This window comes from Amphibalanus amphitrite, unplaced genomic scaffold (genome assembly GCF_019059575.1).
Source record: "Amphibalanus amphitrite isolate SeventyFive unplaced genomic scaffold, NRLGWU_Aamphi_draft 000028F_arrow, whole genome shotgun sequence".
Classification (NCBI taxonomy): Eukaryota; Metazoa; Arthropoda; class Thecostraca; order Balanomorpha; family Balanidae; genus Amphibalanus; species Amphibalanus amphitrite.
In genome coordinates, this window is record NW_024881524.1 from 673,050 (window position 1) to 699,923 (window position 26,874).

At 54.1% G+C, this 26,874-nt stretch overlaps 2 protein-coding genes across 5 annotated transcripts; one reads left to right on the top strand and one right to left on the bottom strand.

The window, feature by feature from the left end:
* Nucleotides 1-150: 150 nt before the first annotated feature.
* LOC122365310 (protein kinase C and casein kinase substrate in neurons protein 2-like) lies at nucleotides 151-25,639 on the bottom strand. Of its 4 annotated transcripts, none has more exons than XM_043336439.1 (11): nucleotides 25,367-25,639; nucleotides 24,629-24,950; nucleotides 24,202-24,350; nucleotides 13,890-13,976; nucleotides 10,331-10,435; nucleotides 7,737-7,963; nucleotides 6,911-7,031; nucleotides 6,325-6,435; nucleotides 2,511-2,632; nucleotides 1,980-2,131; nucleotides 151-1,655 (listed from the first exon to the last, which is right to left on the bottom strand). In XM_043336439.1, exons 2-11 carry the CDS (start codon nucleotides 24,840-24,842, stop codon nucleotides 1,549-1,551), a joined length of 1,395 nt encoding a protein of 464 aa, XP_043192374.1. In that variant the 5' UTR covers nucleotides 24,843-24,950; nucleotides 25,367-25,639; the 3' UTR covers nucleotides 151-1,548. The 4 variants fall into 4 exon arrangements, with proteins under 4 accessions (XP_043192374.1, XP_043192381.1, XP_043192389.1 ...); XM_043336446.1 differs by having other exon boundaries at nucleotides 25,556-25,631; XM_043336454.1 differs by lacking the exon at nucleotides 6,325-6,435 and having other exon boundaries at nucleotides 25,367-25,634.
* On the top strand, nucleotides 2,731-4,451 carry LOC122365335 (whey acidic protein-like). Its single transcript, XM_043336473.1, has 2 exons — nucleotides 2,731-3,649; nucleotides 3,903-4,451. The coding sequence occupies exons 1-2, from the start codon at nucleotides 3,339-3,341 to the stop codon at nucleotides 3,949-3,951; spliced, it is 360 nt and encodes a 119-aa protein (XP_043192408.1). The 5' UTR covers nucleotides 2,731-3,338; the 3' UTR covers nucleotides 3,952-4,451.
* Nucleotides 25,640-26,874: the final 1,235 nt, after the last annotated feature.

Sequence of the window (26,874 nt, forward strand, 5' to 3'; positions counted from 1 at the left end):
GAAAGTCCAGCGATATTTGGTTCGCGAAAAGACATTTAGGTAGGTGAGAAATGCGTCGTGAACGTGAATGGATGACCTTTGATGAGTCACGAGGTGCGATGAGGACACTTGCAAGCGAACGCAGCCTCCACTTCTGTTCCAAAGTCTGTGTCACCATCTGTCAATTGTATATTACGGAGGCGCCGCTGCCGGGTGCGACCGGCGCCCTCTGAGGCACCTTTCACGGTAGCTGAATCCCTGACAGACCGACACGGCCCGGCCAGGACCGGCGGCAGACCGACCAATCACTCTCTCACCGCCTCGGAATGATACGCCGCTGACGATTAAAGCACGGTGGAAGGGGTCGCCACTTCCAGCGCCAGGCCCCATCGGCAGATTTGTGACACGTAGCCTATCATGGCGCCGCCTGCGGGCTACATACACGGACCGCGGCGGGGACAGCGCCCATCGGACACACGCTAACGACACAGTAACAATGGCCGTTCAGCCGGCCTCTGTTGATCTCTTCAGCTGCCCGAGAGTCCACCTTAACAGGGGCCGTAACAGCGTAACACGTACAACAGTAACACGACATACACCAACACGGGCAGCGCAAACAACACACACATACACCACTGGCTGGAATTACAACGGGAATGTTCCCAATCAAAGGCCGCTGGACGGCACTGGTCCGCAGAGAAGGCCCGCTCTCATCCGACGCGCATCGCTCGGCAAAGGCACAGCTACGGCACTGGCTGGATTCGGTAGACGCATTCACTACTATATATATAATATAATATATCGGCAGGACGTGGGTTCTCAAACACACATAGACGTTCGTCGGATAATGGAAGGCACAAGGGGCGGCAGAGGTTAGGACGATACGTACACATACACAAAATAATCATCGTGTTCTATCAATTGATCTGGGTTCCATTGTGACAAACTGGCAACAGGCATAGGCGGAAGACATGGGCAATATACACTGGGGGCCTGTATGGCGGCCCGGCAGGCGCGCTAACTCCGCTCCTCACAACGGAGTAATGTAGACGCCTCAGTCATTACTCATTCTGCGGGCTTTTGCGCCGCACACGCACACACGCAGTCCACTGCACACGTCTCCAGCTCGGTTGGAATGCCCTCGTATTGCCCACTCGCTCACTCTCTTTCACGTTCGTGTGACCCTTTCACTTTGATGGCCCGGTCACCGCGATCGCCATCATCCACGAACGCTTCCTCTTAGGTCCAGCGAACGGGCTGTGGACCCGGAAGAACAGCGACACTGCACTGCCACCACTGACCGATCATCGAGCCACTGTAAACCACGCCTTATCGGCTGACAGCTGACGTCAGGTCCGGCCTGACGATTTCACTGAATTATCCGGCCTTAGCTAGGCATTCTAGGCTACCGTAACTTTCGGTCGTCTCTCGGCTTCCGCGCCGGGTCACAGCTGTCAGTCTGCTGGCCATGCGATTGCAGCGGGCCCGTCACCACTGGGCGGCGACGCGGCACGGCGGTCGGCGCTGTAGTTTACTGCGCTGTGGCGCTGTACTCCGCACCCAGCCGGCCTAGTTGGCCACTACGTAGTTGGCCGGGTAGAGGCCCACCTTGCCGTCCTTGCGGCCCTTACACCAGCCCTGCTCGTCCTCGTCCTCCAGCTTGTCGAACGTGTCGCCTGCGGACGGATAGAGCTCGGTCATATTCGGAGAACGATGGTAATATCACAGGCGCGTCAGCTACCAGTGGCGCGCAACAAAGCCGTACCATCATAATTCGACAGCCTAAAAAGTCCCGATATGAAGATTTGTTAACTCTTGATTCGGTAATTTTTTTAAGATGCGTTATGATCCGATAAAAGCACAAAGTGACGACCAAAGCATGCACAAAGAACACACTCTACAACTATCACAAAAGATGAACAGCAGACAAACTTACAGGTAGCCTACGATACGAAGTTACGAACCACCACGTCACCCTTCCAATCCACAGTATCTCTCACCGGCTTTGAAGGAGAGCTCGTCGGCCTCGACGCCCTCGTAGTCATAGACGGCTCGCACGGGCACCCCCGGCTCGCCGCTGTCCACCAGGTCGGTCGAGTACTCGTCCCACTCGGACGGGCCGCCGGCCGGCTCGTCAAAACCGTTACCGTTACTGGAGGGAGACACAGAGGTAAAGGTCAGATGTGGAGACAGCGGACAGGCATTGGCACAGCGTCAACAGCCCAAAAGAGACGGAGAGAGACTTTATAGCAATCGAATATGGAGAAAGCGGTCGGCAGGGGAGACGGATAAATAGAGAGGTGTGATAAAACGTGACACCATAATGCAAATGAAAATGTTAAACGCTAGAGACCTCCTGATTACCAGCACCAGCCACCCTACCAGCGCACAAGTCATAAGAACAGCCATGAGCCCATGACTACAGGGCTCAAAATCGAATCAGACACTGGGGCCGTATATCTATGCGTTTACGTTACCACCCTTCCACAAACAGAAAGCTCCCTGCCACGTCTGATCTCGTGTCAATTCACCTGTGCTGCGAGCTGCGGCTGGCGCCGGCGTCGCTGGTTCCTGTCCGACCGTCCGAAGAACCCGTCTGGCTCGTCTGCCGGCCCGTCGGCTTCTTAGAGTTGCGCGTCGCCGGGTTGTAGTCCTGCCAGGGCCGAAAGGCAGGGTCAGGTCGGGGCAAAATAGGGTTGCGGTACTCAAGAGCGCAAGACAGGAAGGTTGCTACCAAGATGCAAGCATGGCTATTCAATAGTAGTGTGAGAACAAAAAATCCTTACAGATTGATCAAGAATAAACAATGTTAAAAATCATTGCCGACTGATCAAGACTAAACGATGTAGTTGAGCCCATAAATTCGTGAGCATGGTACAGAATTCCGTGCATGCGTCTTTCGCATATTTCTTGGTAAGACTTAGCTCTTCACGAAAGTGAACGACAGCTGTCAAGTACGGTCGCTGTTCCCTGGTTGATAATTAGGACATCCAACGATGCAACACGCCTGGTTCAAGCAGACCTTGGCCCAATGGTGCCGCGAGGCAGAATTGTTGATAAACCACGCATACGAGGCGTAGTGTGATGTGAGGTGTTGATTTTGCAGCGATGACAACTCAAGGCAGCACGCGGCCTTCAATATCGCCTTCCGTGATCAGCGCACATTCGGCCCGTGATCGTAACAACAGAGGCCAATGGTGACTTCCTCGTCCAGCTAGTATAAAATAAGAACACAGCACACCATCAGCACTCAGCAGTGTCTAGGTGCTCTACCAGTGCGCTACCCAGCCACCAGACCAAGTCAAACAGCCCCGACTGTGTGATAAATCAGCTCAGCTCAGCTCAGCTCAGCTCAGACCATGCTGCGCTGGTGTCTGTTGCTGCTGCTCGCGGCTGTCGGCGTCTCCTGCTACCAGGATATCAGCCGGTGTACCTACTTCTGCCGCACCTCTGACGGCCGGTTCTTCTGCTGTCACAGCGGCGACCAGGGCGCCCACCGGCCGGTGGTGCACCCGGGACGGTGCCCCCCGGTGCGCCCCCAGTGCCCGCCCTCCCGGCAGCGCCCCCGCACCTGCGCACACGACGGCGACTGTCCCCGCAGCAACAAGTGCTGCTACGATACCTGCCTCGAGTGGACCGTCTGCAAGCCGGCGCTCGGATTCAGCGAGGGGTAAGACCCCGACGTGAGGCATCGGTGGGTCCCACACGAGTAAACAATGTGACAATATTACGTTCACTTCAGCGAAGAAGCTAACAATTTTCAACATAGTGTCCTTCGAGACATATATTTAATGTCGTAAGGACCCAGCAAACCATTTGTAGTGACGACCTGGTAAGAGCAAAGCATAGCTGCGTTCATGAGGAAATATTAAGCTCGTAAACCCTTGGACTTGCACAATTGACAAATGGACAATCCTTTTCAGCATCATCGAATTTGAAGAATTTCAGTTTCCATACCGGAAGCGCGGCTAGACCAACGGCTCCGGTGAGGCTACGAGCGGTGTCTCCATCCACCCTGGCGCCGCGGCGTCACTCAGCTGACATCCTCGTGTGTTGACTGTTTGTCAGTCTGCAGTCAGCGAGCGCAAGTAATTACTCAGCAGATCAAACAAATTATGCCGGCATTATCAAGCAATTCTGGCAAGACCAATGCACAAAATTAGCAGCAAGATGCTTGTTTGATTAAATACGTCGCAGCATGCAATTGTTAGCCAAAACTTACCTGAGCTGAATAATAAAAAGCACATGAAGTTAAAAACTATCATAAAACATAAAAAACGAGTAAGTGATGGACAAAGTGCGTTTGGCGTGCCAGATTGGCGTGAGGTCAATGAGAGAGAAAAAAGCGCAGTATAAGTGAAACGGCGTGATAGCGGGAACAAAATAAATGGACAGAATGGGTTAAATGACTGATAAGGCAGTGGGTAAAATTGAATAGAGAAATGAGTGAAAGACGCATGCAGTCCCACAAATAAGAGAAAAATAAAAGTGGGCGACCAATGTCAAGAGGAACACAAAGACTAGTAAATCCCAGAGAGCGATGCCATTAGGTGCCGGATTGGTGCAGAGTTGGTGCTGGGGATCAGTGTTAGCTAATGTAGGCCTGTGCCGGGTGTTATGGGCCGAAATTTGGTGCCAGGGCGTGGTCGGGGCTGGTGTGGGTGTCATGCGTTTGTTGATAGGGTCAAATATCGTACTACAGGGTGACACAAAAAAAACGGTCATCACCAAATTTCGAATAACTTCGGAAGTTTTATTCAGATCATCACCAAACTTCGGCCACTTAAGGTCACACCTATGTAGCATACATCCACCAAGTTTCAAGTCTTCACTACGAATACTTTTAGTACAGTGTGTGTTTTACTGACGCTCCACAATGTGCTCCAGGTGAGCGCCACGGTGCTGCAGGGCGTAGGCACACTTGCATCCGGCGGGCAAAGTTGTCGATAACCCGATGGCTGTGCACTTAACCCGGCAGTTGCTGGGGTATTTCGCCACCCACCGTTTGCTGGGGGGGGGGGGGGGCGTTAAACGCCCCCAGCCGATAACTCGAGAACCAATAGGCGCAGCGAAACGCACGAGGCGGCAAACGAAAGAACGCGACGAGACGCTTCAGATGAGTACTTTAAAGTTGAATTTTGAGGTCACAGGTCAGGTCAAGGTCAGGTCAAACACCTGAAATCGGGCTTTCAGTAGCATGGACTTCAGGACTTCGCAATGGGCGCCTCTCGTCATAAACTCTGTCAAAACGGTGCACAATCCATCATATAAGGCCTACAAGAGTGTCAGCTCCATGCAGGGGTCAGTCAAGCATAGGTCAGGGTCAAGGTCAGGTCAACCAGGCAGGCACATTTCCCCGAAAATAAAAACTGATATTCGCAGCCTGTGACACATGTTTTATGGGTAATTTGGGGCGTAGAACACGGTGGTGACATTCATTCTATCATATGTGTACGTGTTTGGCTAAAAAAGTTCAATTTAAGAAATTCATGTATCACGGTCGTGAAGTAGTCACGAGAAATTGCCAAGATTCAGTTCAAGATTTTGGAAAATGCGGAACGATAATCAATAATCGAAGATAGCCATTTGATTCTTCATGGTATTGGCAGTCTAATGGCGTTTACGGCATGTCTATATGTCTATTGTGTGATTTTATATTATTTTTTGAACATATGCCGTTTTTGGTCGAAAACTCAGAAATCATGACGTCACTAAAACCTGGATATCTCAAAAATTTTCCGACCGATTTTTTTGAAACTTTGACACAATAAACTTCAATCAATTCCCTACAGGTACTTAAAATTTGGCGCGCCTGCGGCGCGCCGTTTTTATGCTATGGCCCGGCGAAAAAAGTGGGGGCGTTTAACGCCCCCCCCCCCCCAGCAACTCGCGGGTTAACAGAGTGCAATGGCCTCTGGAGACAGTGCTCAGGGGGTGTGCTACCCCTGAAACGTTATTCTTATCGGGTTATCGGCAACTTTGCCCGCCGGATGCAGGTGTGCCTACGCCCTGCAGCGCCGGGACGCTCACCTGGAGCACATTGTGGAGCGTCCGTAAAACACACACTGTACTAAAAGTATTCGTAGTGAAGACTTGAAACTTGGTGGATGTCTGCTACATAGGTGTGACCTAAAGTGGCCGAAGTTTGGTGATGATCTAAATAAAACTTCCGAAGTTATTCGAATTTTGGTGATGACCGCTTTTTTGTGTCACCCTGTAAATGTCTTGCGTTAGGGGCTGTGACTGGTGCGGGACTTTGTGCCCGGGGTTAGGTGAGGGGTTGGTGCAAAGTATGTGCCCGGGATGAAGTGCCAGTGCTATCGGGACCCCAGAGTTTTTTCGTACGGGCAGGTCGTCGCTGACGGTCCGCTGGTTGATGAGCGTGATGTTGCCGTCCGCGATCAGGCCCTTCTTGCTCTTGGCGGCGGCGATGTCCCGGAACTCCTCGCTGTATTCCTGCGGCAGAGGGGGGCCGGACGGCGGCCGGGGGGTCGGACCGGGGCGGCACGGAGGCCGGACGAGCGGCGGTCTCAGTACAGCGGGCGCCGCCGGTGTCACTAGCAGGGCCGGCGGGAGACGGAGGCATGGTGGGCTGGCGGCTGGAGGCATGGTATGCTATACAGTGGTGGTACCCTTACAGACTATCATGAATTCATGAAGATAAGATACTCCGTCTGATCAAGAGCAATTTCATAACGTTCACAAGTCCAGCCGAGCCCATCCGTGCCGCCGCCTCCCTCAATCAGCCCTCATCCACAGAGCGCAGCAGGCCGAGCGTACAGACAGCATGCCTATGGGTCAGCGCGTCCGCGGCGGACCGATACATACACTGGCAGAGCATACAGGGGGCGGGCCGGTCGGCCGTCGGGCTAGCCTCGCCGCCATCCAGGAGCGGGCGTCCAGCCGACCAGAGACTAGCAGCGGGACCTACCTCGAACGCCGGCCAGTTCATGGGCATGTTGACGCCGTGGTTGTTGCTCCACCAGCGCAGGTCCTTCTCCTTGTCAGCGTTGGCAATAGTGTGCTCGAACTCGCGGTAGATCTGTGGTAGTCTGTGAGGAAGAAAGAACGCGAAATTAGGCTAAAATCGCAGCCGGATGCCCACGTGCGTGCTGCAGCTTAACTCTATTCTCGGAGGGAGCAGAAAGGACGGGCGGAGGGAGAGAGAGCGGTGGACTTTACACCCGGACATCAGGACTCTAGCGACAAGGGTGATATACCGTCCGTATCGCGCGGGCTGAGTAAGCCGTGACACCGCAGCGTTCAACTATCGGGCGTCGGTCGGGCCCGTTCAAAATGACTGAGTGTTACTCGGCCATAAATCGATCGCCGAATATGACGGGCAATCGCAGATCACCAGCTGTGAATAGTGGTATTGTTATGTGATAGATGAGCTAATAATAGGCACAAGAGGAAGCTGGACTACTCTCCATTCTTAGCGCAGGATAAACAATGGCTGTTGCAGAGTATCCGCTCGGTGGAGACCGTTAGTTTCGCCCAACAGCTGATTAAATGATCACTAGTATGGGCGGCACGTACTCAGTAAAACCGCAGCAATAACCGTTACAGCCCACTCACTCCCAGTCCGCATACCAGAGCAATCAAACAATCTATAACGTGCCAATAAACCTCCAAAACAGCCACACGAAACACACGAACGAACCCGCTAACGATGCCTCAACACCCAAACCCACCGTTTTGTCAGCCCGGCGCCTCCCTCTCGCGCCCGTAACTCCTCCTCTCCTCGTAACACTCACATGGGGTCTGCCGAGATGTTGAGACACTTCTGCAGGATGAACATGGTGTCTTTGAAGAAGAGCAGCCGCTCGGCCTCCCTGTCCTGGCACTTGTTGAACACCTGTGTCATGTCCTCGATGTAGCGCGGGTTCTGCTCCGAGATGTCTCTGAGCGCCATCTCGTAGCGGTCCTTGGTGCGCGTCACGTCCTCCTTCGCCTTCTGCACGCGCTCCTGCTGCTTCTTCAGCTGCAGGAAATATAAGGGGAGGACTGCGGTCAGTAATGGGGCTGGCACAGGTTAGCGCAGGTCACCCTGTTTCTTCAGCTGGAGGAGAGACAGGGGATGGACTGTGGTCACCGGTCAGCAATGGGGCGTAAATAGTTCAGCGCAGGGCACCCCGATGCTTCATCTGAGAGGAGTAAACGAGTTGACTGATGCAGGTCATGCCAGGCAACCAGTCAGCTCAGGTCAAACAGATTAGCGAAATATTTGTTGAGTCATTAGCAGTAAATCAAGGCAAAATTGGACAAGAAACACACTGCAAAATTACTCCCATTAACACTCAACAGCTTCATACAACACAACACCTTAGCAATTCGGCCACAATGGCAGTGGGGTCATTTGCTCCACGGTCCGTAGCAGCGGAGTGCTGTACGCATCTTTCTCTGTAACGGCGCCAGGTCAAGACACCAAACGGCGGCGGTGACCCGAAACGCCGGCTAAGGACCGTCGCCCTGTCCCCTCCTATGAACGTCTATTAGGCGCTAGCTTTTGTCTTGAGATTGACGATACCTCCACCAAACCGTGGCGGCACCTCCGGTGGACCTCTACTGAGACGGCACTTCCTGTTCTGAAGACACCTGCAACTCTACTTGGAGTAGTAGCTGGCGGCATTAGTACTGAACATAGTTGACTTTTCTCCCGAAGACGGTAGCATCTCTACTGAAAGCGGTGACATCTCTACCGAAGAGGACGGCGTCTCTACTGAAGACGGGCGGCGCCCCTACTAATGTCGGTCACACAGAGCGAGCATCAGATGAGAATTATCCCATTGCCGGTCTGTGCACGCTAGCAAGGGCCTGCTGTGAGCTACTGCAGGGCACACGCCACGGCCAGCCCAGCGGGTGGGGAGGGGACCAGTGACCAACATGCAAAAACGGACAGGGAGGGGAGTGTGTAGGACATCGGAACGCTTTCAGGTGCGCGCTGCGCGGCGGGAGCGATACTATACGACTGAAACGGCTACAGGGAGGTGGGGGAGGCTGCAGCACGGTGCTTTATGAATATGGAAAACGGCCCGATGGTCAAATAAACTTTGCAGAGTGCGCATCCGTAACAAATGACCACCCATTTCAACCCAGGCTGCATCGCCATAACCCGGGGCTAAGGCTGATGGAAGTTTGATGCTGCTGTAACACATAAATGTGTTACAAACCCGCTGTATTTAGTCATGGACACGGTCTAGGATTTCCGCCGTCAGTGTCAAAATCTGCAAACCCAGAGGCCTATCAATGTTCCGCTCACAGTCCAAAGGTAAGTTCACAATCAAAGGTCAGTTCACAGCTCGGGCCCAATGCCCACGTAGTCCGTGTGGGAGCTCTGGGCAGGGTCCAGCCATTGCTCCCGCTGCCAGCTTCGTACGACCCGGCCACCCCACCGGCGCCGGGCCGTCGCCCGGCTGATCCCGTGCGCGGTATGCTAATTCTCCATTGTGAATCGCCACCCGGCCGGCCGAGTGCGCTGGCGGCACGTGACGGTGCTGGTGCGCCGCCGCTGAGCCGCTGCAGGGTTCGACAGCCGCTCTGCAGTGAGCGCCGGAACTGGCGAGGTCGTACCTACCTCGGCGGTCGGCGGAGGACCCACCGAGCCGCGCAGTCAGGTCAACACGACACACCGGTCGACCATTTACAGATAACCTATCAAACACTCGTCAGGATTTGCGAAATTCCCTATCTGGCGATCGCCGCATAAGGCGGTGTGATTTACTGTCAGTTTGATAGCTCACAATGGTGTCACTATCTGGTGAAGTGTGTCATGGACACGGAGCTGTCATGTGTAGCGCTAGCGATATAGGTGCGGTATCGGCAAAGATAGTCGATATAGAGGCGGCTTTTCACTGAGGACCGACGCTCGCGACCTTCCCGTGTGGATTTAAAGGACTATTAGCTATCAGAGGGATGGGCGGAAGGTGAAATGTGTCATCACTTTACTGCAATGATAGTCGGTGCCCGATATAAGTGGAAATGAGTGGTGACCTTCCGAACTGATTGTCATGAGCAGTGGATATATTGCACGGCAAAGATAACAGATGGAGGGAGGGTTGCATAATTACGAAGGACAGGCAGCCGGCAGGCAAAGCAAAAAAGAAGGGAAGAAAGGAGGACAGACAGAACGAAAGAGATAACAGTTTCAGCAGCATAACGACGGGTGGAAAAACGGAAGGACGAGTTGACAAGAGAGGTAGGAGAGACGGGAAAAGAAAATCGGCCAGAGTAGAGGAGCATAGGGGCGGCTCATAGGGAAGGGTCGAGCGTCCCAGTTCCATCCCAAGCATCGCTGCTCTCGCAGTCAGTGGCAGCCCGGCTCAGAGAGACCCGGCCGTAGCGTACGTACCGCCTCTGCCGACAAGCTGCTGTCGTTGGCCGCGTACCGCTCCTGGTTCAGCGCCGTCCTCTCCGCCTTGCACGCCGCGTGGTAGTCCGACTTGGCCTTGTTCACCTGAAACACGGACGGGTGTTTGGTGAGATTCGGATCGGGGTTGTATGGGCTACTACAGCGCACGGGAGTCAGCGATGGGATGGATGACATCCAGCAGACTGCCGGCAGGACTATCTACAGACTGTGCTTTGGTCGGACTGACAGCGATACCACATCAGGGGGCTGTATACGAAGAGAGGCGGGTGCATCATAAACTCAGAGATACATTCAGACTACAGCATCATAAATGCACAGCAGACAGCGAACACACAATAACCCAGCGAAATGTGGTCGACACGCTGTAAACGCAATCATTGCGAAGTGAGTTGCATGAACAAACCAGCCACACGTGAATGAACAGCATGACATCGATGTTTGAACGTCACGAAAAAATTGTCCCCTAAGCTACTGTTCATGCAGTTTTTGTGCATATAACAAGTAAGGAGTCAAGAGAAAACGATAACATTTTAGGATAGCCGAATATGTGTTTAGAAATGGCAAACGGCCGTTTCGTCAGCATCAGGACCAACCAGCCGCCAATGCGGTCAATCGTCGCAGATCAATCGACAATCGGGCCCCACTTCAGGCAATCAGAACGCATCCAGCGGTCACGACTGCCGCTCTGCACGGGTATTGCACACATCACGGTATATTGCATACAAGGTAGCAGCCGTTCAAACATCCGGCAAGGCAGTTTCCGAGAGAGGACATCAAACCAACATTGCAGTGTGTTAAACAAACGGGAGCTATCTGAACAACAGGTTGCTCAGCAGAAGCGCCGTATAGTTGCCCACCTCCACAGCTTCCGATAGCGGTTAGGAACTGACAGCGGCTGTAGGTGGGAGCGGGGGGGGGGGGGCAGTGACCCGTGCAAGCCGGTCCTACCGCGATGCGGCTGATCGGCTGGACACTGCATGAATACCACACCGACCGCGACAGGAGCCACACCTTCGGACAAGGCCGGACAAGGGTGCAGCTCTGTACCGGGAATGTGGTGGCTGCCGCGTGTCTACCCTCCACGGCATCGTGCGGCACGACACCATAGGGTGTCAACTGGTCTGGCGAATATGTGGTCACTGACTGCAGACATCGCTGGCCTCATTGCCTGTCTGCAAGGGTTGGTCTCATCCAGTTTCTATGTTCTCTATGCAAGCGAGTCGCGCCACGTGGCAAGGTCGCGGTCACATCTGGCCGGCCGGGACTCCGCGACCACGTGCGGCCGGGACTGGTAGCGGGCCTCACCGCCACCTGCTCTATGAACTGGACTGAGACCTTCACTCGGTCCGTCCCCCCGTCCCTCGTTCACAGACGCCCACAGTGCGACACCTGCCGAGAGGAGCCGCCCGGCGTCACATGGGGAGGTGCCGCCCACCCGTCTGACATTCCTACGAGCCGACAACGCCGGCGCCGTGTCGTCCAACCGTAAACAGCGGCCCCCGGCCGGCGCGCCGGGCCGGGACGGGTCAGCAGCGGTGGCCGGCCGCGGCCGGGACCGGCTCCGCCCGCGGCCCGGCGCGTGAGGAGGCCGCGCGCCGCGGTCACTCACTCCGGCGGCGGCGGCGGCGACGGCGGCGGCGGACCGCCCGTCGCAAATCGTGCCGGGGCTGGCATCTGGGACAACCTGAGCCGCCGGTATCTCAGTCATCGGCGACAGCTTGACACTCGGGAGCGGGACAACCTCTCAAGTCTCAGCAGCATCAATCTTAGTCGTCTCTCTGAGCACCGCTCTCGGCACCCTCCAATCAGGGACACCCTCTCGGGGCCACGGCACTCAGTGGCACCCCTCTCGATATCCTCTCGACACCACTCTCGGTGCCCTTACACTCGGGACACCCTTCACCTGTTGCAATGTTTGCATTGATCTCAGCACCACCGCAATATTGAACAGATAAACAGATAAGCTCCACTCTTTCGACCGAGGTCGCTGCCTTGTTGACCCGCCACACCAAAGGTCATCTGCTCGTCACCCGGCCGGCCACCGACCCTCTTCTGTCAGTGAGACGAGTAGGCACCGAGTGAGTCACCACACCGAGCGGGACTTGTGGACGAGTAACGGATGCATTGGGCACGGCAGCGGCACTGTGACGCTGTTTACTGCAGATGTGGCCGGGTGGAAAATTGATCCCCAATGACGGAGTGCTCCGGAAATTGACGAGCACAATCTATACAAAGCCACATCTCGACCGCTCAATACATAGCTTTGCCAGCGCGACGGGCGAGCAGCCACAACCTGCACACACAGTCCCATACATACAGGCGGCACCATGAGTAGCAGTGTAAGGTGCCAGTAATCGCGCCCGAGTCAGGCGCCGAAATGATAGATGGCTTGTAGAAAAAGCCGCAGGCCGTAGTATCGGGTCGGACGCGTTTGATTGAGGGCCCGGGGGATGATGGAATACCGCCAAATCGACAGGAATACACGAATATCGTTGGCGTTCTGTGTCGATCAGCGACGTTCTCCGACGATCACTGGTGTTCTCTGAGGGCCAGCAGCGTTCTCCAGCGCGCCGATTTGGCTGTGTGAGGTGCAGGTCGTGACTGGACGTTATAATTTCTAGTTTGTACAAACCGTTAGCGAGCCCTGAGCGCCCGGTCCAAGCTCATGCCACGCGATGGAACGGCGACAAAGCAACGACAAATTTTTACATAAACCGGAACCCAACAACTTGTGAGAGCATTCTAGAGCAAATATGCTGCTTGGGTTGTGCACAACGAGCACAATGAGCTCCTTCACGAACCAAAAATACGCACATGTGAAGTGATACCACTCAGCATAAAGTGTTAATTACCGGAGCCCTAGATTTCTGCGACTGTGCTGGGAAGGTAGAGATTGCATGACAGCTGGAACGATGCATATTACGCCCTAATTAGTGCTGAGTCTCACTCGGCGGTGCCACTGAGTGTCGGCTAATTGCTCGACAGCGCTACCGGCCGTCAGTGTTCCCGTCCGGTCGTGATCGAGCTGTGCGGCCCAGTCACGGACAGAATCACGGACTAAGGCACGGACAGCGTTGTAGACCAGTTACGGACAAAAGCAAAGTCAATGGGCGGGCCACGGACAGGGTAATGAACCAAGTCATTGACCTAGTCAAGACCTGTCCGAGTCACGCCCAAGTCACAGCCCGTCAAACTCGACCGCACTGCCGTCTCTCGCTCTTACGGAGACGCACTGACATCTCCGTAGACTTCTTACGGAGACGCACCGTGCCAGTGCCCTCATGGTCATTGTACCCTGATGGCGCCTCGCGCCGGCAGCGGTTCGGGCCTCCAACACTTCCGCTGCCGAGCAGGTTCGGATGCGGTCTCTGCACAGCGGTTTGGGCTCCCAGGCGCCGCGGCCGAGACGGTTGGGTAGCGGGCTCAGAGCTGTAACGTGCCATTGTAGTTTTCTGATATGGGATCGGAGAGACCGCAGGACTGCCGACCGCAGACACGCATCGGTGGCGGGAGCGGAGGTCGACGAACAGATACTCACCTTATCCAGCAGCTTCTGCCAGCTCTTCTGCGCCTTCTTGAAGGCGTCGTCCAGGTCCTTCTTCTCCTTGAAGGACTGCATCATCGTCTGCGGAAACGGAGATACGGGAGGCATCAGTGACGGCAACAGCGACAGACTGACAGAAAACAGGCTTGTGATGACATTTTATGGACTAATAAGTGACTAATTTTATAAACAAACAGCTGTAAGCGAGTTTTATAATGACGTTCACTGCTCAAGACACACAAAATGTAAGTTTTATTATGAAACGTTATGATGAGCGCCGACACAAAAACAAACGTCTATTCCCTCTCCACTAACAAGTCACGTAATCGCGTTATATCGACATTCGATAAGTCACGTAACCAGCGTACCTATCCTTTCCGCTTCTCCTGCCAAGTATCCCAACCACATGTGCCCTCCATCACCCAAACTGCGTCCAGCGGACGCGCGCCGTTGCTCGGCCTCCTCCGAAGCCGCCCACCAGTGACGGTGTCTGGGATACGGAGCCAGCCCATTTGTTAGCCGTCCTCTGTAATTATCTGGCTGGAGCGCGGCTGACTGCCGTTCGCCGTTCGGTCGACCCGGCCGGTACAAAACCCATCAAAACAACAACGCGGGCCGCCACCAGGCGCCGCGGGAGCGCGCACCACGGCCCGCCGAGCTGCTGAGCGTTAGAGACCGACGGACAGACTCCCGGCTCCTGGCCGGCATCACGTCACGGTCAGAGCGGACCGCCACGGACCGTCACGGAGCGCACAGATGGACCACCGGTCCCGGCGGGCGGATGGTCCGTCTCAGAGCGGCACCGCGGACCGACCGGCCAGACGCGCCGCACCTGGCTCCCAATCAGTTGGGCTGGACGGAGGACTAACGGCGGACATAAGATAGGCGGTCCATGAATGTTGGACAACTGAAACTGTCACTCCGAGTTACCCAAAGTTAATGAATCATTGCACAAGTGAGCAAGGGAATGGTCGCTCATGCATTCATTTTACGGAGCAGAGTAAAAACATTTGAATTAGTAGAAGTTGTCCGCATAACGCATGTCCGGAATTATTTCCTGGCTCCTGGCATGTAAATGAGGCCATTGTATCGCTGCTGTTCCAGAATCTGACGGACGATGGTGTGACCGTTATTCAGATTCACCTGTCCGACACTGGCTCGTAGTTCAATAGGCACGGGAGCAGACACAACACAGCGTTGGTGACATATTATTCCCATCAAACTAACGCTGACTTCTTATCAAATCTTAAGTTCCACTTGTCATGGCTGTTTATTACTCATTAGTTCGACTTCCATTGCCGAGTTTTCCGCCAAGTTACTCGGTGCAACCAGGGTCGACGAGCCGCCGTTCGGGCGCAGACAGACGCGCCTCTGCGCTGCACGGTCAGCGTTGTACCGTGCCGAGGGGCCGGCTGATCGAATTCGCGGACAGACGAGCGGTCACAAACAGCGTCCCGAGACGCCCCGATGTCGCAACTCTGTCCGAAACACGACACCGCAACAGTGGGGCACGGCAGCCGCCGTCAAGACGTACTGCACGGTCAAGACGTAGCAACATACCGTATACACAGCTTACTTACATGAAATTACTATTGACTAGCAAGGTTTATCAACCAGCCACCTGCCCCAGTAATCAGATACAGGCTCAACGGGCCTTCCGAGACTTTCAAAACTTTATCACGAGCTGTGCAAGACACGACCTACCGGCAACTGACTGCAACTGCAGCAGTGGCAGTTCTACAACTGCGTGTAGCTGAAGTATCATCGACGGCATCCTGACCGTCATCGAAACCCTCGTCCAGACTCCAGTCAACCAACATAGGTACCCGAAATCTCTGAGCACAGAGCAGTGTAGCTCTCACAGACGGCTGGAGGGCGGGAGCGTGCCGTCGGGTGGACAGTCACGATTTTTAAACGGTCGTGACCATGAAAAATGAACGCTGGGCTACCACCGACAGAAATGGGTCACTGCAGCTCGCCTGACGGGAAATACATCAGCAGTCAGCACCGCGTGGAGGTGGCCAGAGCGCGCGACACAACGCACACGGCTGCTGAATTGTGCGGATACAAGGGCGCAGCAACACCATGGGACCCGGCCTAAGCCATTCATGTGATGTGACAGCCCGCGGCAGCACGGACAGTTTTGCCCTCCAAAACATACGACTGACAGAATGCCAAGGTCAACATTTTGTATTGATAACTACAGCAGTTTTAGTAACAGCCATTCCTGGCCATTGATTAGCTTATGCGTAAGCATCAACTTTCACGGACTTGATTGGCTGATGCTCATTTCACGTCCACAAGGGTTACAGAGGGCGCCCCGACGTGCCTTGCCTGGTCCTGTGCTCCGATCCCATTCGAAAAGCTTATGCATGCTGCACATGTGAGCCTGACTTCATTGGCCGCCTGTTGTCCCGATGAGCTGAATATAATGAAGTCAAAGGGGTGGCGTCAGCGGCCGCCGCAGTGGCGACAGACGGGCCGACGGAGCTAACGTGCCTACTGCCTACTGACCGGTCACAGGCGGATCGAACCTGACAAGCGTTAGTACTGGCAGGTGACAGACAGTCTGGCCATAATATCATGTCTTACGTCTACTAACCAGCCGGACAGGTTGACCATGTTATGCCTTCCGATTGGTAACAGAGAGGTTACGATTCTGCCACAACCTTTAGACCGGTGGCAAAGAAACCATCACGGCGGTTTTACCCTGGCCAGTAATAGTCCAATAAACCTTGCCCTGTCTACTCTGACCTCGCCTCGTCTCAGACCGACCGGGAGGCACCGTCGATGGAGTCAGACCGGTCCTGCCCGGAGATCGAGCCCGGCCCATCCCGGGCGGTGGCTCCCAGCCGCGGGCTCGGACCACACCATGGGCCAATACCGTGCCACGCCTCACTGGCCACGGCCGGGGGCAGGGCCAGGGGCCGTCACGCTTACTGGTCACCCACGGGTGATACCGACAAAGTCTGGTCTGGAGGAGGGGGGCCTACTGCTGTGAGTCATCGTAGAGGGCTCGCACCCTGCACCTGCTAGTGTTAATGTTATGTCTAGAGACAAGGTCAGCCCGCACAGGTGTCGCAGCTGCGGTCCAGTGACGTTTAATATGGACTGCTGACGTCACTGGTCAAAGCTTGCCTCGGTCAGCCGGTCAGTGTCCGAAGGCCGGGGGCCTGGGTGGTCGGGTGAATGCCAAACATTCCTACAGCACCGGCCTCACCGCAGCGGCGACCGCTGACAATTCAAAACGGCGACTGGCTCTGACCATTGACAGTGGATACTGGTGACTGACAGCCGCGACCGCTGATCACCGGTGGCGGCCACTGCTGACCGCTGACATCGGATATTGCTGACCACACACTGGCTATTGCTAATCATTCGTAGCGCTAGCCACAGGCCACTGACAGTGGGGGCGTTCCACGACAAATCGACAAATAAAAAATTAAATTTGCACCCTCATATTTTATTTTTCGTTGAAAACTGGTGTAAGGGGTTGTGATGGGCGGGGAAGCCAGCTGTGGCAAGGATTTTTTTCTTCGAACAACGGTTTCCGAGATATAGCCTCGGGCAATTCCAGCAGGTCGCGCTGCAGCCCTATGTTTGGCGGCCTATAACCCAGAAACTATTGGTTTTCTACGATAAAAACTTTATATGGTTCAACTCACAATCAGCCATCAAACATTTTGGCTATCTCGGATTTTCAATTTTGGAAAATTTTGATCACGTGACCTTTTGACCTATTTTTCGAAGAGTGACCTTAAAATTTTCCCCACTGAAAGTTGCAATTTTGTCTGATGACGATTAAAGCCTTATCAATTGTCATTCATATGCAAAAATAAAAAAAGTGGATATCGCCCTGCGTTGACCTCAGGTCAGGTCATTTTCAGGACCTGTCCATTATTACGAGCGGGAGCGACAGCGAGATCTCGAGAATAAAGCAAGATAGCGACAAGCGGTAAACGGTGCAGGGTACAAATGGATAAGGTCTATAATTTTTACTGAGGTCATTTTCAGGTCAGGTCAAAGATGACGTCACAGGAGCAAAAAGGAAGTCAAAATTGCGGCACTACAAATATATGAAGTTTTTCTAGAATAACTTTCAAGGTATCCCAGCTAGGAACAAACTAATAGCACCATTGTGATCCTCTCGTCGATCCGCATCGAATTATATGTATGTTAACCTCGAAAGGTCGAAAGGTCAAAAGTTGACCTTAGGTCACGTGACGAGCGGGAGCGACAGCGAGATCTCGAGAATAAAGCAAGATAGCGACAAGCGGTAAACGGTGCAGGGTACACACGGATAAGGTCTATGATTTTTACTGAGGTCATTTTCAGGTCAGGTCAAAGATGACGTCACAGGAGCAAAAAGGAAGTTAAAATTGCGGCACTACATATATGAAGTTTTTCTCGAATAACTTTCAAGGTATCCCAGCTAGGAACAAACTAATAGCACCATCGTGATCCTCTCGTCGATCCGCATCGAAACATATGTATGTTGACCTCGAAAGGTCGAAGGGTCAAAAGTTGACCTTAGGTCACGTGACCTAAGGTGAACTTTTGACCTTTCGACCTTTCGAGGTCAACATACATATGTTTCGATGCGGATCGACGAGAGGCTCACGATGGTGATATTAGTTTGTTCCTAGCTGAGATACCTTGAAAGTTATTCGAGAAAAACTTCATATATATGTAGTGCCGCAATTTTGACTTCCTTTTTGCTCCTGTGACGTCATCTTTGACCTGACCTGAAAATGACCTCAGTAAAAATTATAGACCTTATCCATTTGTACCCTGCACCGTTTACCGCTTGTCTCTATCTTGCTTTATTCTCGAGATCTCGCTGTCGCTCCCGCTCGTAATAATGTACAGGTCATAAAAATGACCTGACCTGAGGTCAACGCAGGGCGATATCCACTTTTTTTATTTTCGCATATGAATGACAATTGATAAGGCTTTAATCGTCATCAGACAAAATTGCAACTTTCAGTGGGGAAAATATCAAGGCCACTCTTCGAAAAATAGGTCAAAAGGTCACGTGATCAAAATTTTCAAAAACTGAAAATCCGAGATAACCAAAATGTTTGTTGGTTGATTGTGAGTTGAACCATATAAAGTTTTTATCGTAGAAAACCAATAGTTTTTGAGTTATAGGCCGCCAAACATAGGGCTGCAGCGCGACATCCAGGAATTGCCCGAGGCTATATCTCGGAAACCGTTGTTCGAAGAAAAAAATCCTTGCCACAGCTGGCTTCCCCGCCCATCACAATCCATTAGACCAATTTTAAGCAAAAAATAAAATATGAGGGTGCAGGGCACTTGTCGATTTGTCGTGGAACGCCCCAGTGGAAGACAAGCCGTTGTCGCCGTTACATTCGTTTCTCACATCAGACCACTCCGGGTGTAAAGTTTGGGCACCCAGAATCCAACTTGATCGACTTAGTCACCTGACCTGGTCCGGCCGAAGGGGCCCGTTACCCTGAACAGGGCGTGGACTACCAACAGGTCCGGTTGGGTCGCGTGTTCGCCCGGTCGCGGTCGCGTGCTCTCCCGCCGGGGTCGCGTGCCCCGGCCGACCCCGAGTCGGCGACAGCCGGTGTCGGCACAGGAAGGCCGCGGCGACCTTCAGTTTTTGCCACATCGCCTGCCGGCTGACTCATGACACCGGGCAGTCATAAATCACGGAGACCGGCGCCGGTCTGATCAGCTGTTGAGCCGCCACCGATGACCGGCACAGACTGGGTGGTGGTGGAGCGGCAAAACGACCACAGGCTGGGTGGTGGAGCGGCGGAGCGACCACAGACTGGGTGGTGGGGAGCGGCGAAACGACGGGTGAGACCCGACTGGGCGGCACCAAGGTCTCAACGGGGTGGGGAATTTATGAGAGACACGTCAAAAAAGTGGTGGGAGTGTGTGGGGCGACCTCGGATGGAGGTCATCTGGCTATTGGAATTCGCAATAAGTCACAAAAAAAATGTTTGATAAGCTGAAAACTACCGGTTCCACAAACTGCGTCTTCTTCGGCCATGAAACTATATAACACTCAGCCCACCTGCATCAGTGGGTCATCTCAGCAATTCGCAGAGCTGACGCCGGCAAAATATAAAGGACCAGAAGCCTCCGGCAATACCCGTCCGTCGAATGGAAGCAGTCCGCCAGACTGTCGGACTGTCGGACCGTCGGACTGTCGGACGGGCCGGGTCGCTGGGTCCGGCCCGGAGCGCGGTACCGCCCGTCTGCAGCCGGCAATTGGTGCAGAGTCGGGCGGCGGCGCCTGCTTCTCTCCCCTCAGCCCGGCCCGCCGCGCCGGGGGCGGTTACAGCGCCCAGCCGCGGTCGGTAACCACCGGCCACGGGTGTGCAGAATACCACCGGGGTCTGTCGGTATGTATCAGACCTACACCGAACGGTGAGCGGTAAGACGGCCATCCCGTCCCAGTCGGGACTCCGCCGGCCGTCGGAGGTATCAGAGCTCTCCACGGGAGGGTCGGAGCCCGTCAGGTACCGAGACCGATCGGCCGGGCCCCGGCAGTGCGGAGACCGGCGCGGCGGACCGCGCAGAACCGTGAGCCGACCGCGCACCAAGCTGATCCTACCGGCGACCGCCACCGGCGGGGCTTCACAAATCACTACCGCGGCAGTGGCGGCCTTCGCCTCGCCCGACCGCAGTCCAAGAGCGGAAGGAACATCGCACGAATACTGCTAGACGTATTTAAAACGCTCGGCATTCTGTATGTCGGTCTGCAGCCGACGTCTCTGCGCACCACACTCCATCCGTGTCACCGGTCAATGGCCTATTGACCTTTCTGGGCGCGGAATTCAGCCGGCATTGCATCACCGATTGCTGATGATCTACAGACCCCCGACCCGTGGGTGGCTCGGAGAAGTGACCGCAGCCTCAGCTGCATGACTCGGCTTTGCAGCACCTGGGCATCATTGGAGTAAACGCGTTTGAGCGACACATTTTAGCGATCGTCCATTTAAACAATTGACTTTCGAGCGATTGTCAATTCATCAAATTCAAGTAAAGCTATTTATTACAGCGATTATAAATCGCTGAAATGCCACTCGCTCGCACCAGCATACTCGTAACCCAGCTTAAAGACCGAGTCTCAAGCCGAACTAACACACATTCCTCGCAGAAGCTGTGTCGACCGCAGAAGGCAGTGGCGCAGCAGCTTCTACATGTCTGGCGTAGAGTGCCGCTCATGTGCCGACGCCCCACCTCGTCTCGAGCCGGCGCTATCTGAAGCTGTGTCAGCGCTGGGCGGGGCGGGCAGACCGGCAGGGGGCCCACAGGCCCTGATAGACCGATACAGGGCCGACGCAGCGGCTAGGGCGGCTCACGGCACACCGTCATCACACGGCGGCGAAGGATTGCTCGTCGAGATGGTCCCAGTCAATAAGGGGGAGGACTAGCGGCATGGGCACGGAAAGACCTCAATGCATGGCCCTGGCTGTACAGATTTAGCACAACCCACGACTCGAGGTCCTGACTGGGAGTTCCAGGAGGCACTTCATAACCCAATCGAGGTTTATTAGCCCCATATCCATAGGCAATAAAATAGCCTATGATGAATCGTCGATGTAATCCTATTTCACGGTTTAATCTGAAACTGACTGACCGGAAAGCATGACTAAACTGACAGGACATTGGCTCAGAGAGGTTAAGCCCTCGACACCTAGCCGGAATCCCCACCACTCTAACGGCGAGCTCAGAGCCGCGGTCGGTCCGTTCTCAACACGCCCTGGGGCGGACCCAGGAACTGCGCCACAATCTGTAACACCGCGCCGGACAATAGACCGCAGCTCCAGCGGTGACGGTGGGGCGGCATCCGAACCGCTACCGCACCGGCCGCCGATACGTGCCGCGCGGCCTCTGACCCTGTGACCGAGCGGGCCGGGCGGCATCCCACGCGCGCCTCCGCTGCCGAGTGGGTGAGGGAGGGAGGGGAGGGGAGGGGGACGATAGTCAAACACGCACACCAGCGCGCATGTAAGGCGGTCATCAGCGATTGTCCTCCCGCGGTGGCGGCGGCGGCTCGAGTGGCTGGCAAACAGCGCGGCTGCCGCCGGCCGGCGAATGACCTTCGAAGGTGGCGGCGCGGCAGCCGGCGCCGTCGGCCGAGCGGAACCCAGCCGGCGCGGCGGTCGGTCGGTCCGCCGCCGAGCGCACTCCCACGCCGGCAGGAGCCGAGCGGCGGCCGGCGGGAGACGGACCAGCCCGCTACCGAGCCCGTGGTGGGCGGAGACACTACTGGCTTCTTGGGAGAGGGGCAGAGTGAGCCGTGCAGTATAGATGTCATCGGTTCCGTTGCAAAGACTCGCGATGGAGACGACCTATGCAGAGAGAGGGAGAAATGCTCCCGGCTGAGTAGGTGGAGAGAGAGGCAGCCTGCCCCACGAGTTGAAGGAAAAATGCCACCGGTCCAGTGATGACGGGTTAAGGGGAACCCTTACAGCTTCTTGTTAGCTCTGAGCGCCGATTATTGGGTAAATTTATGCGTGACCGTCTAAGACAGGAACCATGCACTAGCCACCCATAGCTCACAGTTTTCCAGGAGCGGGACAAATAAATTGAAGACACTACGGAAGCACAGTTCACTGCGTGAATACCAATTTCCAGCGACAAAATGTGAGGTCACCGCCAGTTTCTCACGCCTAGCGGTAGCCTCCGGGAAGGCGGCGCGGCGATTCTCCCAGGATAAATCCAATGATACCGTACGACGGGACAGACGAATCCTCCTGAATGGCACCTCTATGTAATCAGTGCCGCCCAGCGGACCCGGGACGCGTGCTCCTGCGCACGCACCGGAAAACATAAGCAGCAATTCACGCACTACAAATATTGAAAAGATGCGGTCCATCAAGTTTGTCCCAGCCACAGTGTGCCAAGACTGAGGACAGGAGATGAGAAGAGATACACCAGTGATTATGAATTCGACCTGAATTATTGGGTAGGTACTTGGAAACTAGTATGAGTAATCATGAGTTTGTTTCAGACACCCATGGATTCTCTCATGTGAATCGTCGGTAAAACCCAACGTCATGCATCTCATTCTCCTGCCAGGAACTAGGTGCCTCGGTGAAACTAGGGGCGGACACTGGATATAGTGTCAGTAGAAAAAGGTGATAGAATTTAGCATCAGATAGAGATAGAGTTTTTAGATTTAGATAAAGTTTTAGCATCAGAAGGCATGAATATTCACAGACGTCAGACCCATCCTTGAATTAGACCAGACCCTCATGGACAGGTAGTTGGCTGAGTCCGATCATTGCCACGACCCTACCCAGCCGGTGAGCGCTGTATGACCGACGCCGGCTGCCGCGGGACGGCCGCTGACAAGTGATGTCAATGTATCACTGTCCGGTACTCTGAACTCTCACCCCATCCCATCCCGCGCCCACAGGACAGACTCCTATCTGCTCCAGATCATGGCTGGCTCGGCCGGCAGATCCGCGCCGCGCCGTGATCTCAGTTGGCCGAGTTTCCGCCGGCGCGGTCCGGTCGCAGAGACGCCCTATCTGCGCCCGTGATAGCGGCCCGGTGCGCCCGTCCCGAGCCGGTCGGCGGCCACGTCAGAGCCGTCAGCTCCGGGTCACGATGACAGGTCGGTCGGTCCGCGGTGTGCCGCCTACACAATCGCTGACAGGAATGTGCACGCAGGAATGTGAGGCTATGAGGAGCGGCCGTAAACGTACCGCGACCGGCGGCTATCGGAGAGCGAGATACGCACGGGACGGAAGCAATGAGGACGGAGCATCGAGGAGGACTTTCCGCACACCGGGGGGGGGGGGGGGGGGTCGCTCTGTGGGAGATGAACCCGAACCTTACCAAGTAACTATGGATCGTGTCATAAATGAAAAACTAGCTTCATAAAACATGCCGGATATTTCATGCGGTAGCACAACCGTGGAGTGACGGGGGACTTGGAAAACAACATTTTGCGTGACCAGAATCTTAATCGATCAAGGTCAACTTTTGGCATATAATAGGCGGCAGTAGCCGAAACGGGGTCTCACATGTCACCGTAAACTGCCAGCATTCCCGACTCCGGAGTCCAGTGTCTTTTTAACGGAAGGCATGGCGAGTAGGCGAAGACAACGCATCTCACGCGCTCGTCAATCGTCAACGAATGGTTACTGATAGCATGCCTGTACTGTTCTACCCAGTACTGTTCTATAGAACTATAAATCAGCTCTTGTCATCCAACAACACGTCAATTGATACTTACCCAACCCACACTCTACCCAACTTAGTGACAACACTACCTCCACTCCCGCCCGACCTCTCGGATCCGGGCACCCACCTTGTGGAAGTTCTCCTTCTGCCACTGGCGGACGCGCGCGTGCACCTCGTTCATCAGGTTGTCGCGCACCTTGAGGTGCAGCTCGCAGCGCTGTTCGGCCTCGACCAGCGAGCCCTTCCACGCGGCCTCGGTGGTGCCGTATTCCGGACCTGGCCGATGGGCGGATGGTGTAGTTATGTGTGCACGGGATCCCTGATTCAGTTACAGTGGCCGATAAGGTCAGACATGGCACGGGAGAAAATACGTTTTAGCAATAAATAATTAAGTTATTTTTTTAATTGCTAAAAAACGTGCAGGATACAGCATGGTAGGCAAGAGTTTCACCCTTTTCTGTTTAGAAGAACCCTCTCCAGCCCTGAGACCTTGTGCCGTATTTCCTAGAGACACTTGCATGGCTATGGCTTTAAAAGTTGTTTCAAGTTCTCACCTTTCTCAATAAGGTCATTCCACTTCTTGCTCCAGGACTTGAGGCTCTTGGCATATCCTTTCTCGATCTCAGCACGCTCCTGGACCAGCTTCATGAGGTCATCACAGAGCTTGAAGCCATCCTCAGTGCGTTTGGTGGTGCGTTTGTAGTTGCCCGGCTCCCAGAACGAGTCCGAGGTGGGCGCCAGAGCATTCTCATCACTGTGCATCGACATGGTGGCAGGACAACCTCTGACCAGTGGCAACTCCCAACAGCTCCCTCAGGGTAAGGAGAATCTCCAAATCTTAATAGGTACCTGGGTCACCGACCAGGTACGTCTCGCCTGCGAAAGAAAACACATCAATCAAGCAAAGAGAAGAATGGTGTAGGTTGAGGTATCCAGAGGAGGCTGACATGGGTTCATACTTCATGGAATGTGTTTATAAATTCAGCAAGTGCTGATTTTTTTTTGTATAAATTATATCTTGCTTGGTGCTGGCCGCTGGGTGGTGTGAAGTTCCAGCCAGGTTGATATGGGATGGTGCAAATTTGTAAACCTAGATCAGCCCCAGATGATGAGGCTTGTTGCTTTTGTTGGCAGCTACCACCATTTGACTTTGAAGCATCTGTCACAATTCAAATTTTATATGGCATTTAATTTTAAGACACAGCCATACCACGAACAAGAGTAAGCAATTGATATAGTGGCTGCAATCGATATAACATTAAATGGACAAAAATTCAAGCTTTGTGACATACCTCAGTGCAGTGAATTCCAAGACAAATTTGAATTCAAAATGAAGTTCGACGGCCGGTCAACAGGTTGGAGTAAAACTTGACGAACTTTGCTCCTATATGAAAAAGATGTTTCCGATAAAATAAACACAAGTGTATCAATCAAGATCAAATTGACATAAAATAATTTGCCTCATCAATCTGTTCGCAAACCATTCCACTTTTCGCGAATCAAGGCACAGAGAGCACGGCGCGCACACTACACCTCCGCGGACCTCAAATGTCAACTGACAACGCGTCAAGTATTCCAAGGTCATTGGAACGAGAAGTATATAAATTCAGTACAAATGACGTCAGCTGTTTAAAACAGCATTTGAACTACTCTTCATTCGTTATTTTCGGTTGTAGCTAACAATTTTTGACGAAAATATATTTTGAAAACAAATGTGAATGTTTGACCGCATGATCAAAAAGATATACTGAGAAGAAATATAACTTGCTTTATGCCAGCTTTATGCTAAGGAGAGAAAGCAGACCACAAAATTATATTATTGAGCTGTAACTTTAATTTCTGTCCACCACAGGTCAATAACGAGTAGGTGCAAGGTTTTATACTTTCAAAAACAAAACATAGAGTATTAAAACATAAAATCAAATAATACCATATTTTTTAAAGTCTCAATATATGTGCACTTTTCAGGCATGCACATGCACGGACCAGCAGTGCAAATATCAGGATTTGGGATGGAATATTGATCAAACGGCTCAAGCCCATGCATATGATGCAAGGCACTAGGCGGTCTAGGCAGTCCGGCCGAACGGAACGGCAGGTTATGTTGGAAGCGAGAAAATTCCTCGTAGACGAAGCCATCCATTGTCGCTGGTCGTTCTCTGTCATTTCCGTCGATCAATTTCTGTGAGGTGAAGCCCGCACCGAACATTTTGATCGTTGCTCTGCAGCTGAGCCTCAACTTCATCACACCTGATCGAATAATGGAAATATTAAGAGAACTGGATCTCTACAAACCATCAAACCCGAAGCTCGTGTTCGGATCGACGCAGGAGCGAAAACTGCTCCCCACGCTGCCCTCCGCGGCGCCGGCATCTCGTCTCGGCCTGCTCCTCCACCGGGACAGTTGGCCTCAGCTCGGACCGGGACGATATGTGACCGAGCAGCGAACCAGCTTCACCCACCAGCTGGACCGGAGGCCCCGCAGCCGACGCGGCGTCATGTTCGGCGCCAGCACGGAGCCGCGACTGCTGAAGGCCGAGAGACGGCGGGCACCGTCCCCGGGTCGGTACCAGGCCGATCTCTGGGCTAACCTGAGGCCAGTGCAGCCTCCTCGCGCCCACTCAGCCCCACCCAGCGTCAGAATGGCACCGTTCGGTCGAGCGTCCGATAGGTTCCACGAGCCGCGGCGTGCCAAGGACCCGTGCACTCCAGGGGTCGGCACATACCACCCGGAGGGGTGCATTATAAGACGGGAGCTGCGCAAGCAGCACAGCTTTGGCGGGAAGATCGAGGTGGTGCC

Coding starts and splice junctions, on each gene's coding strand:
- LOC122365335 (XM_043336473.1), top strand. CDS start 3,339: ATGCTGCGCTGGTGTCTGTTGCTGCTGCTCGCGGCTGTCGGCGTCTCC. Junction 3,650..3,902: donor GCGCTCGGATTCAGCGAGGG/GTAAGACCCCGA, acceptor AATCCTTTTCAG/CATCATCGAATTTGAAGAAT.
- LOC122365310 (XM_043336439.1), bottom strand. CDS start 24,842: ATGTCGATGCACAGTGATGAGAATGCTCTGGCGCCCACCTCGGACTCG. Junction 6,436..6,910: donor TGAACTGGCCGGCGTTCGAG/GTAGGTCCCGCT, acceptor CCTCTGCCGCAG/GAATACAGCGAGGAGTTCCG. Junction 2,132..2,510: donor AGCCGCAGCTCGCAGCACAG/GTGAATTGACAC, acceptor GTCTCCCTCCAG/TAACGGTAACGGTTTTGACG.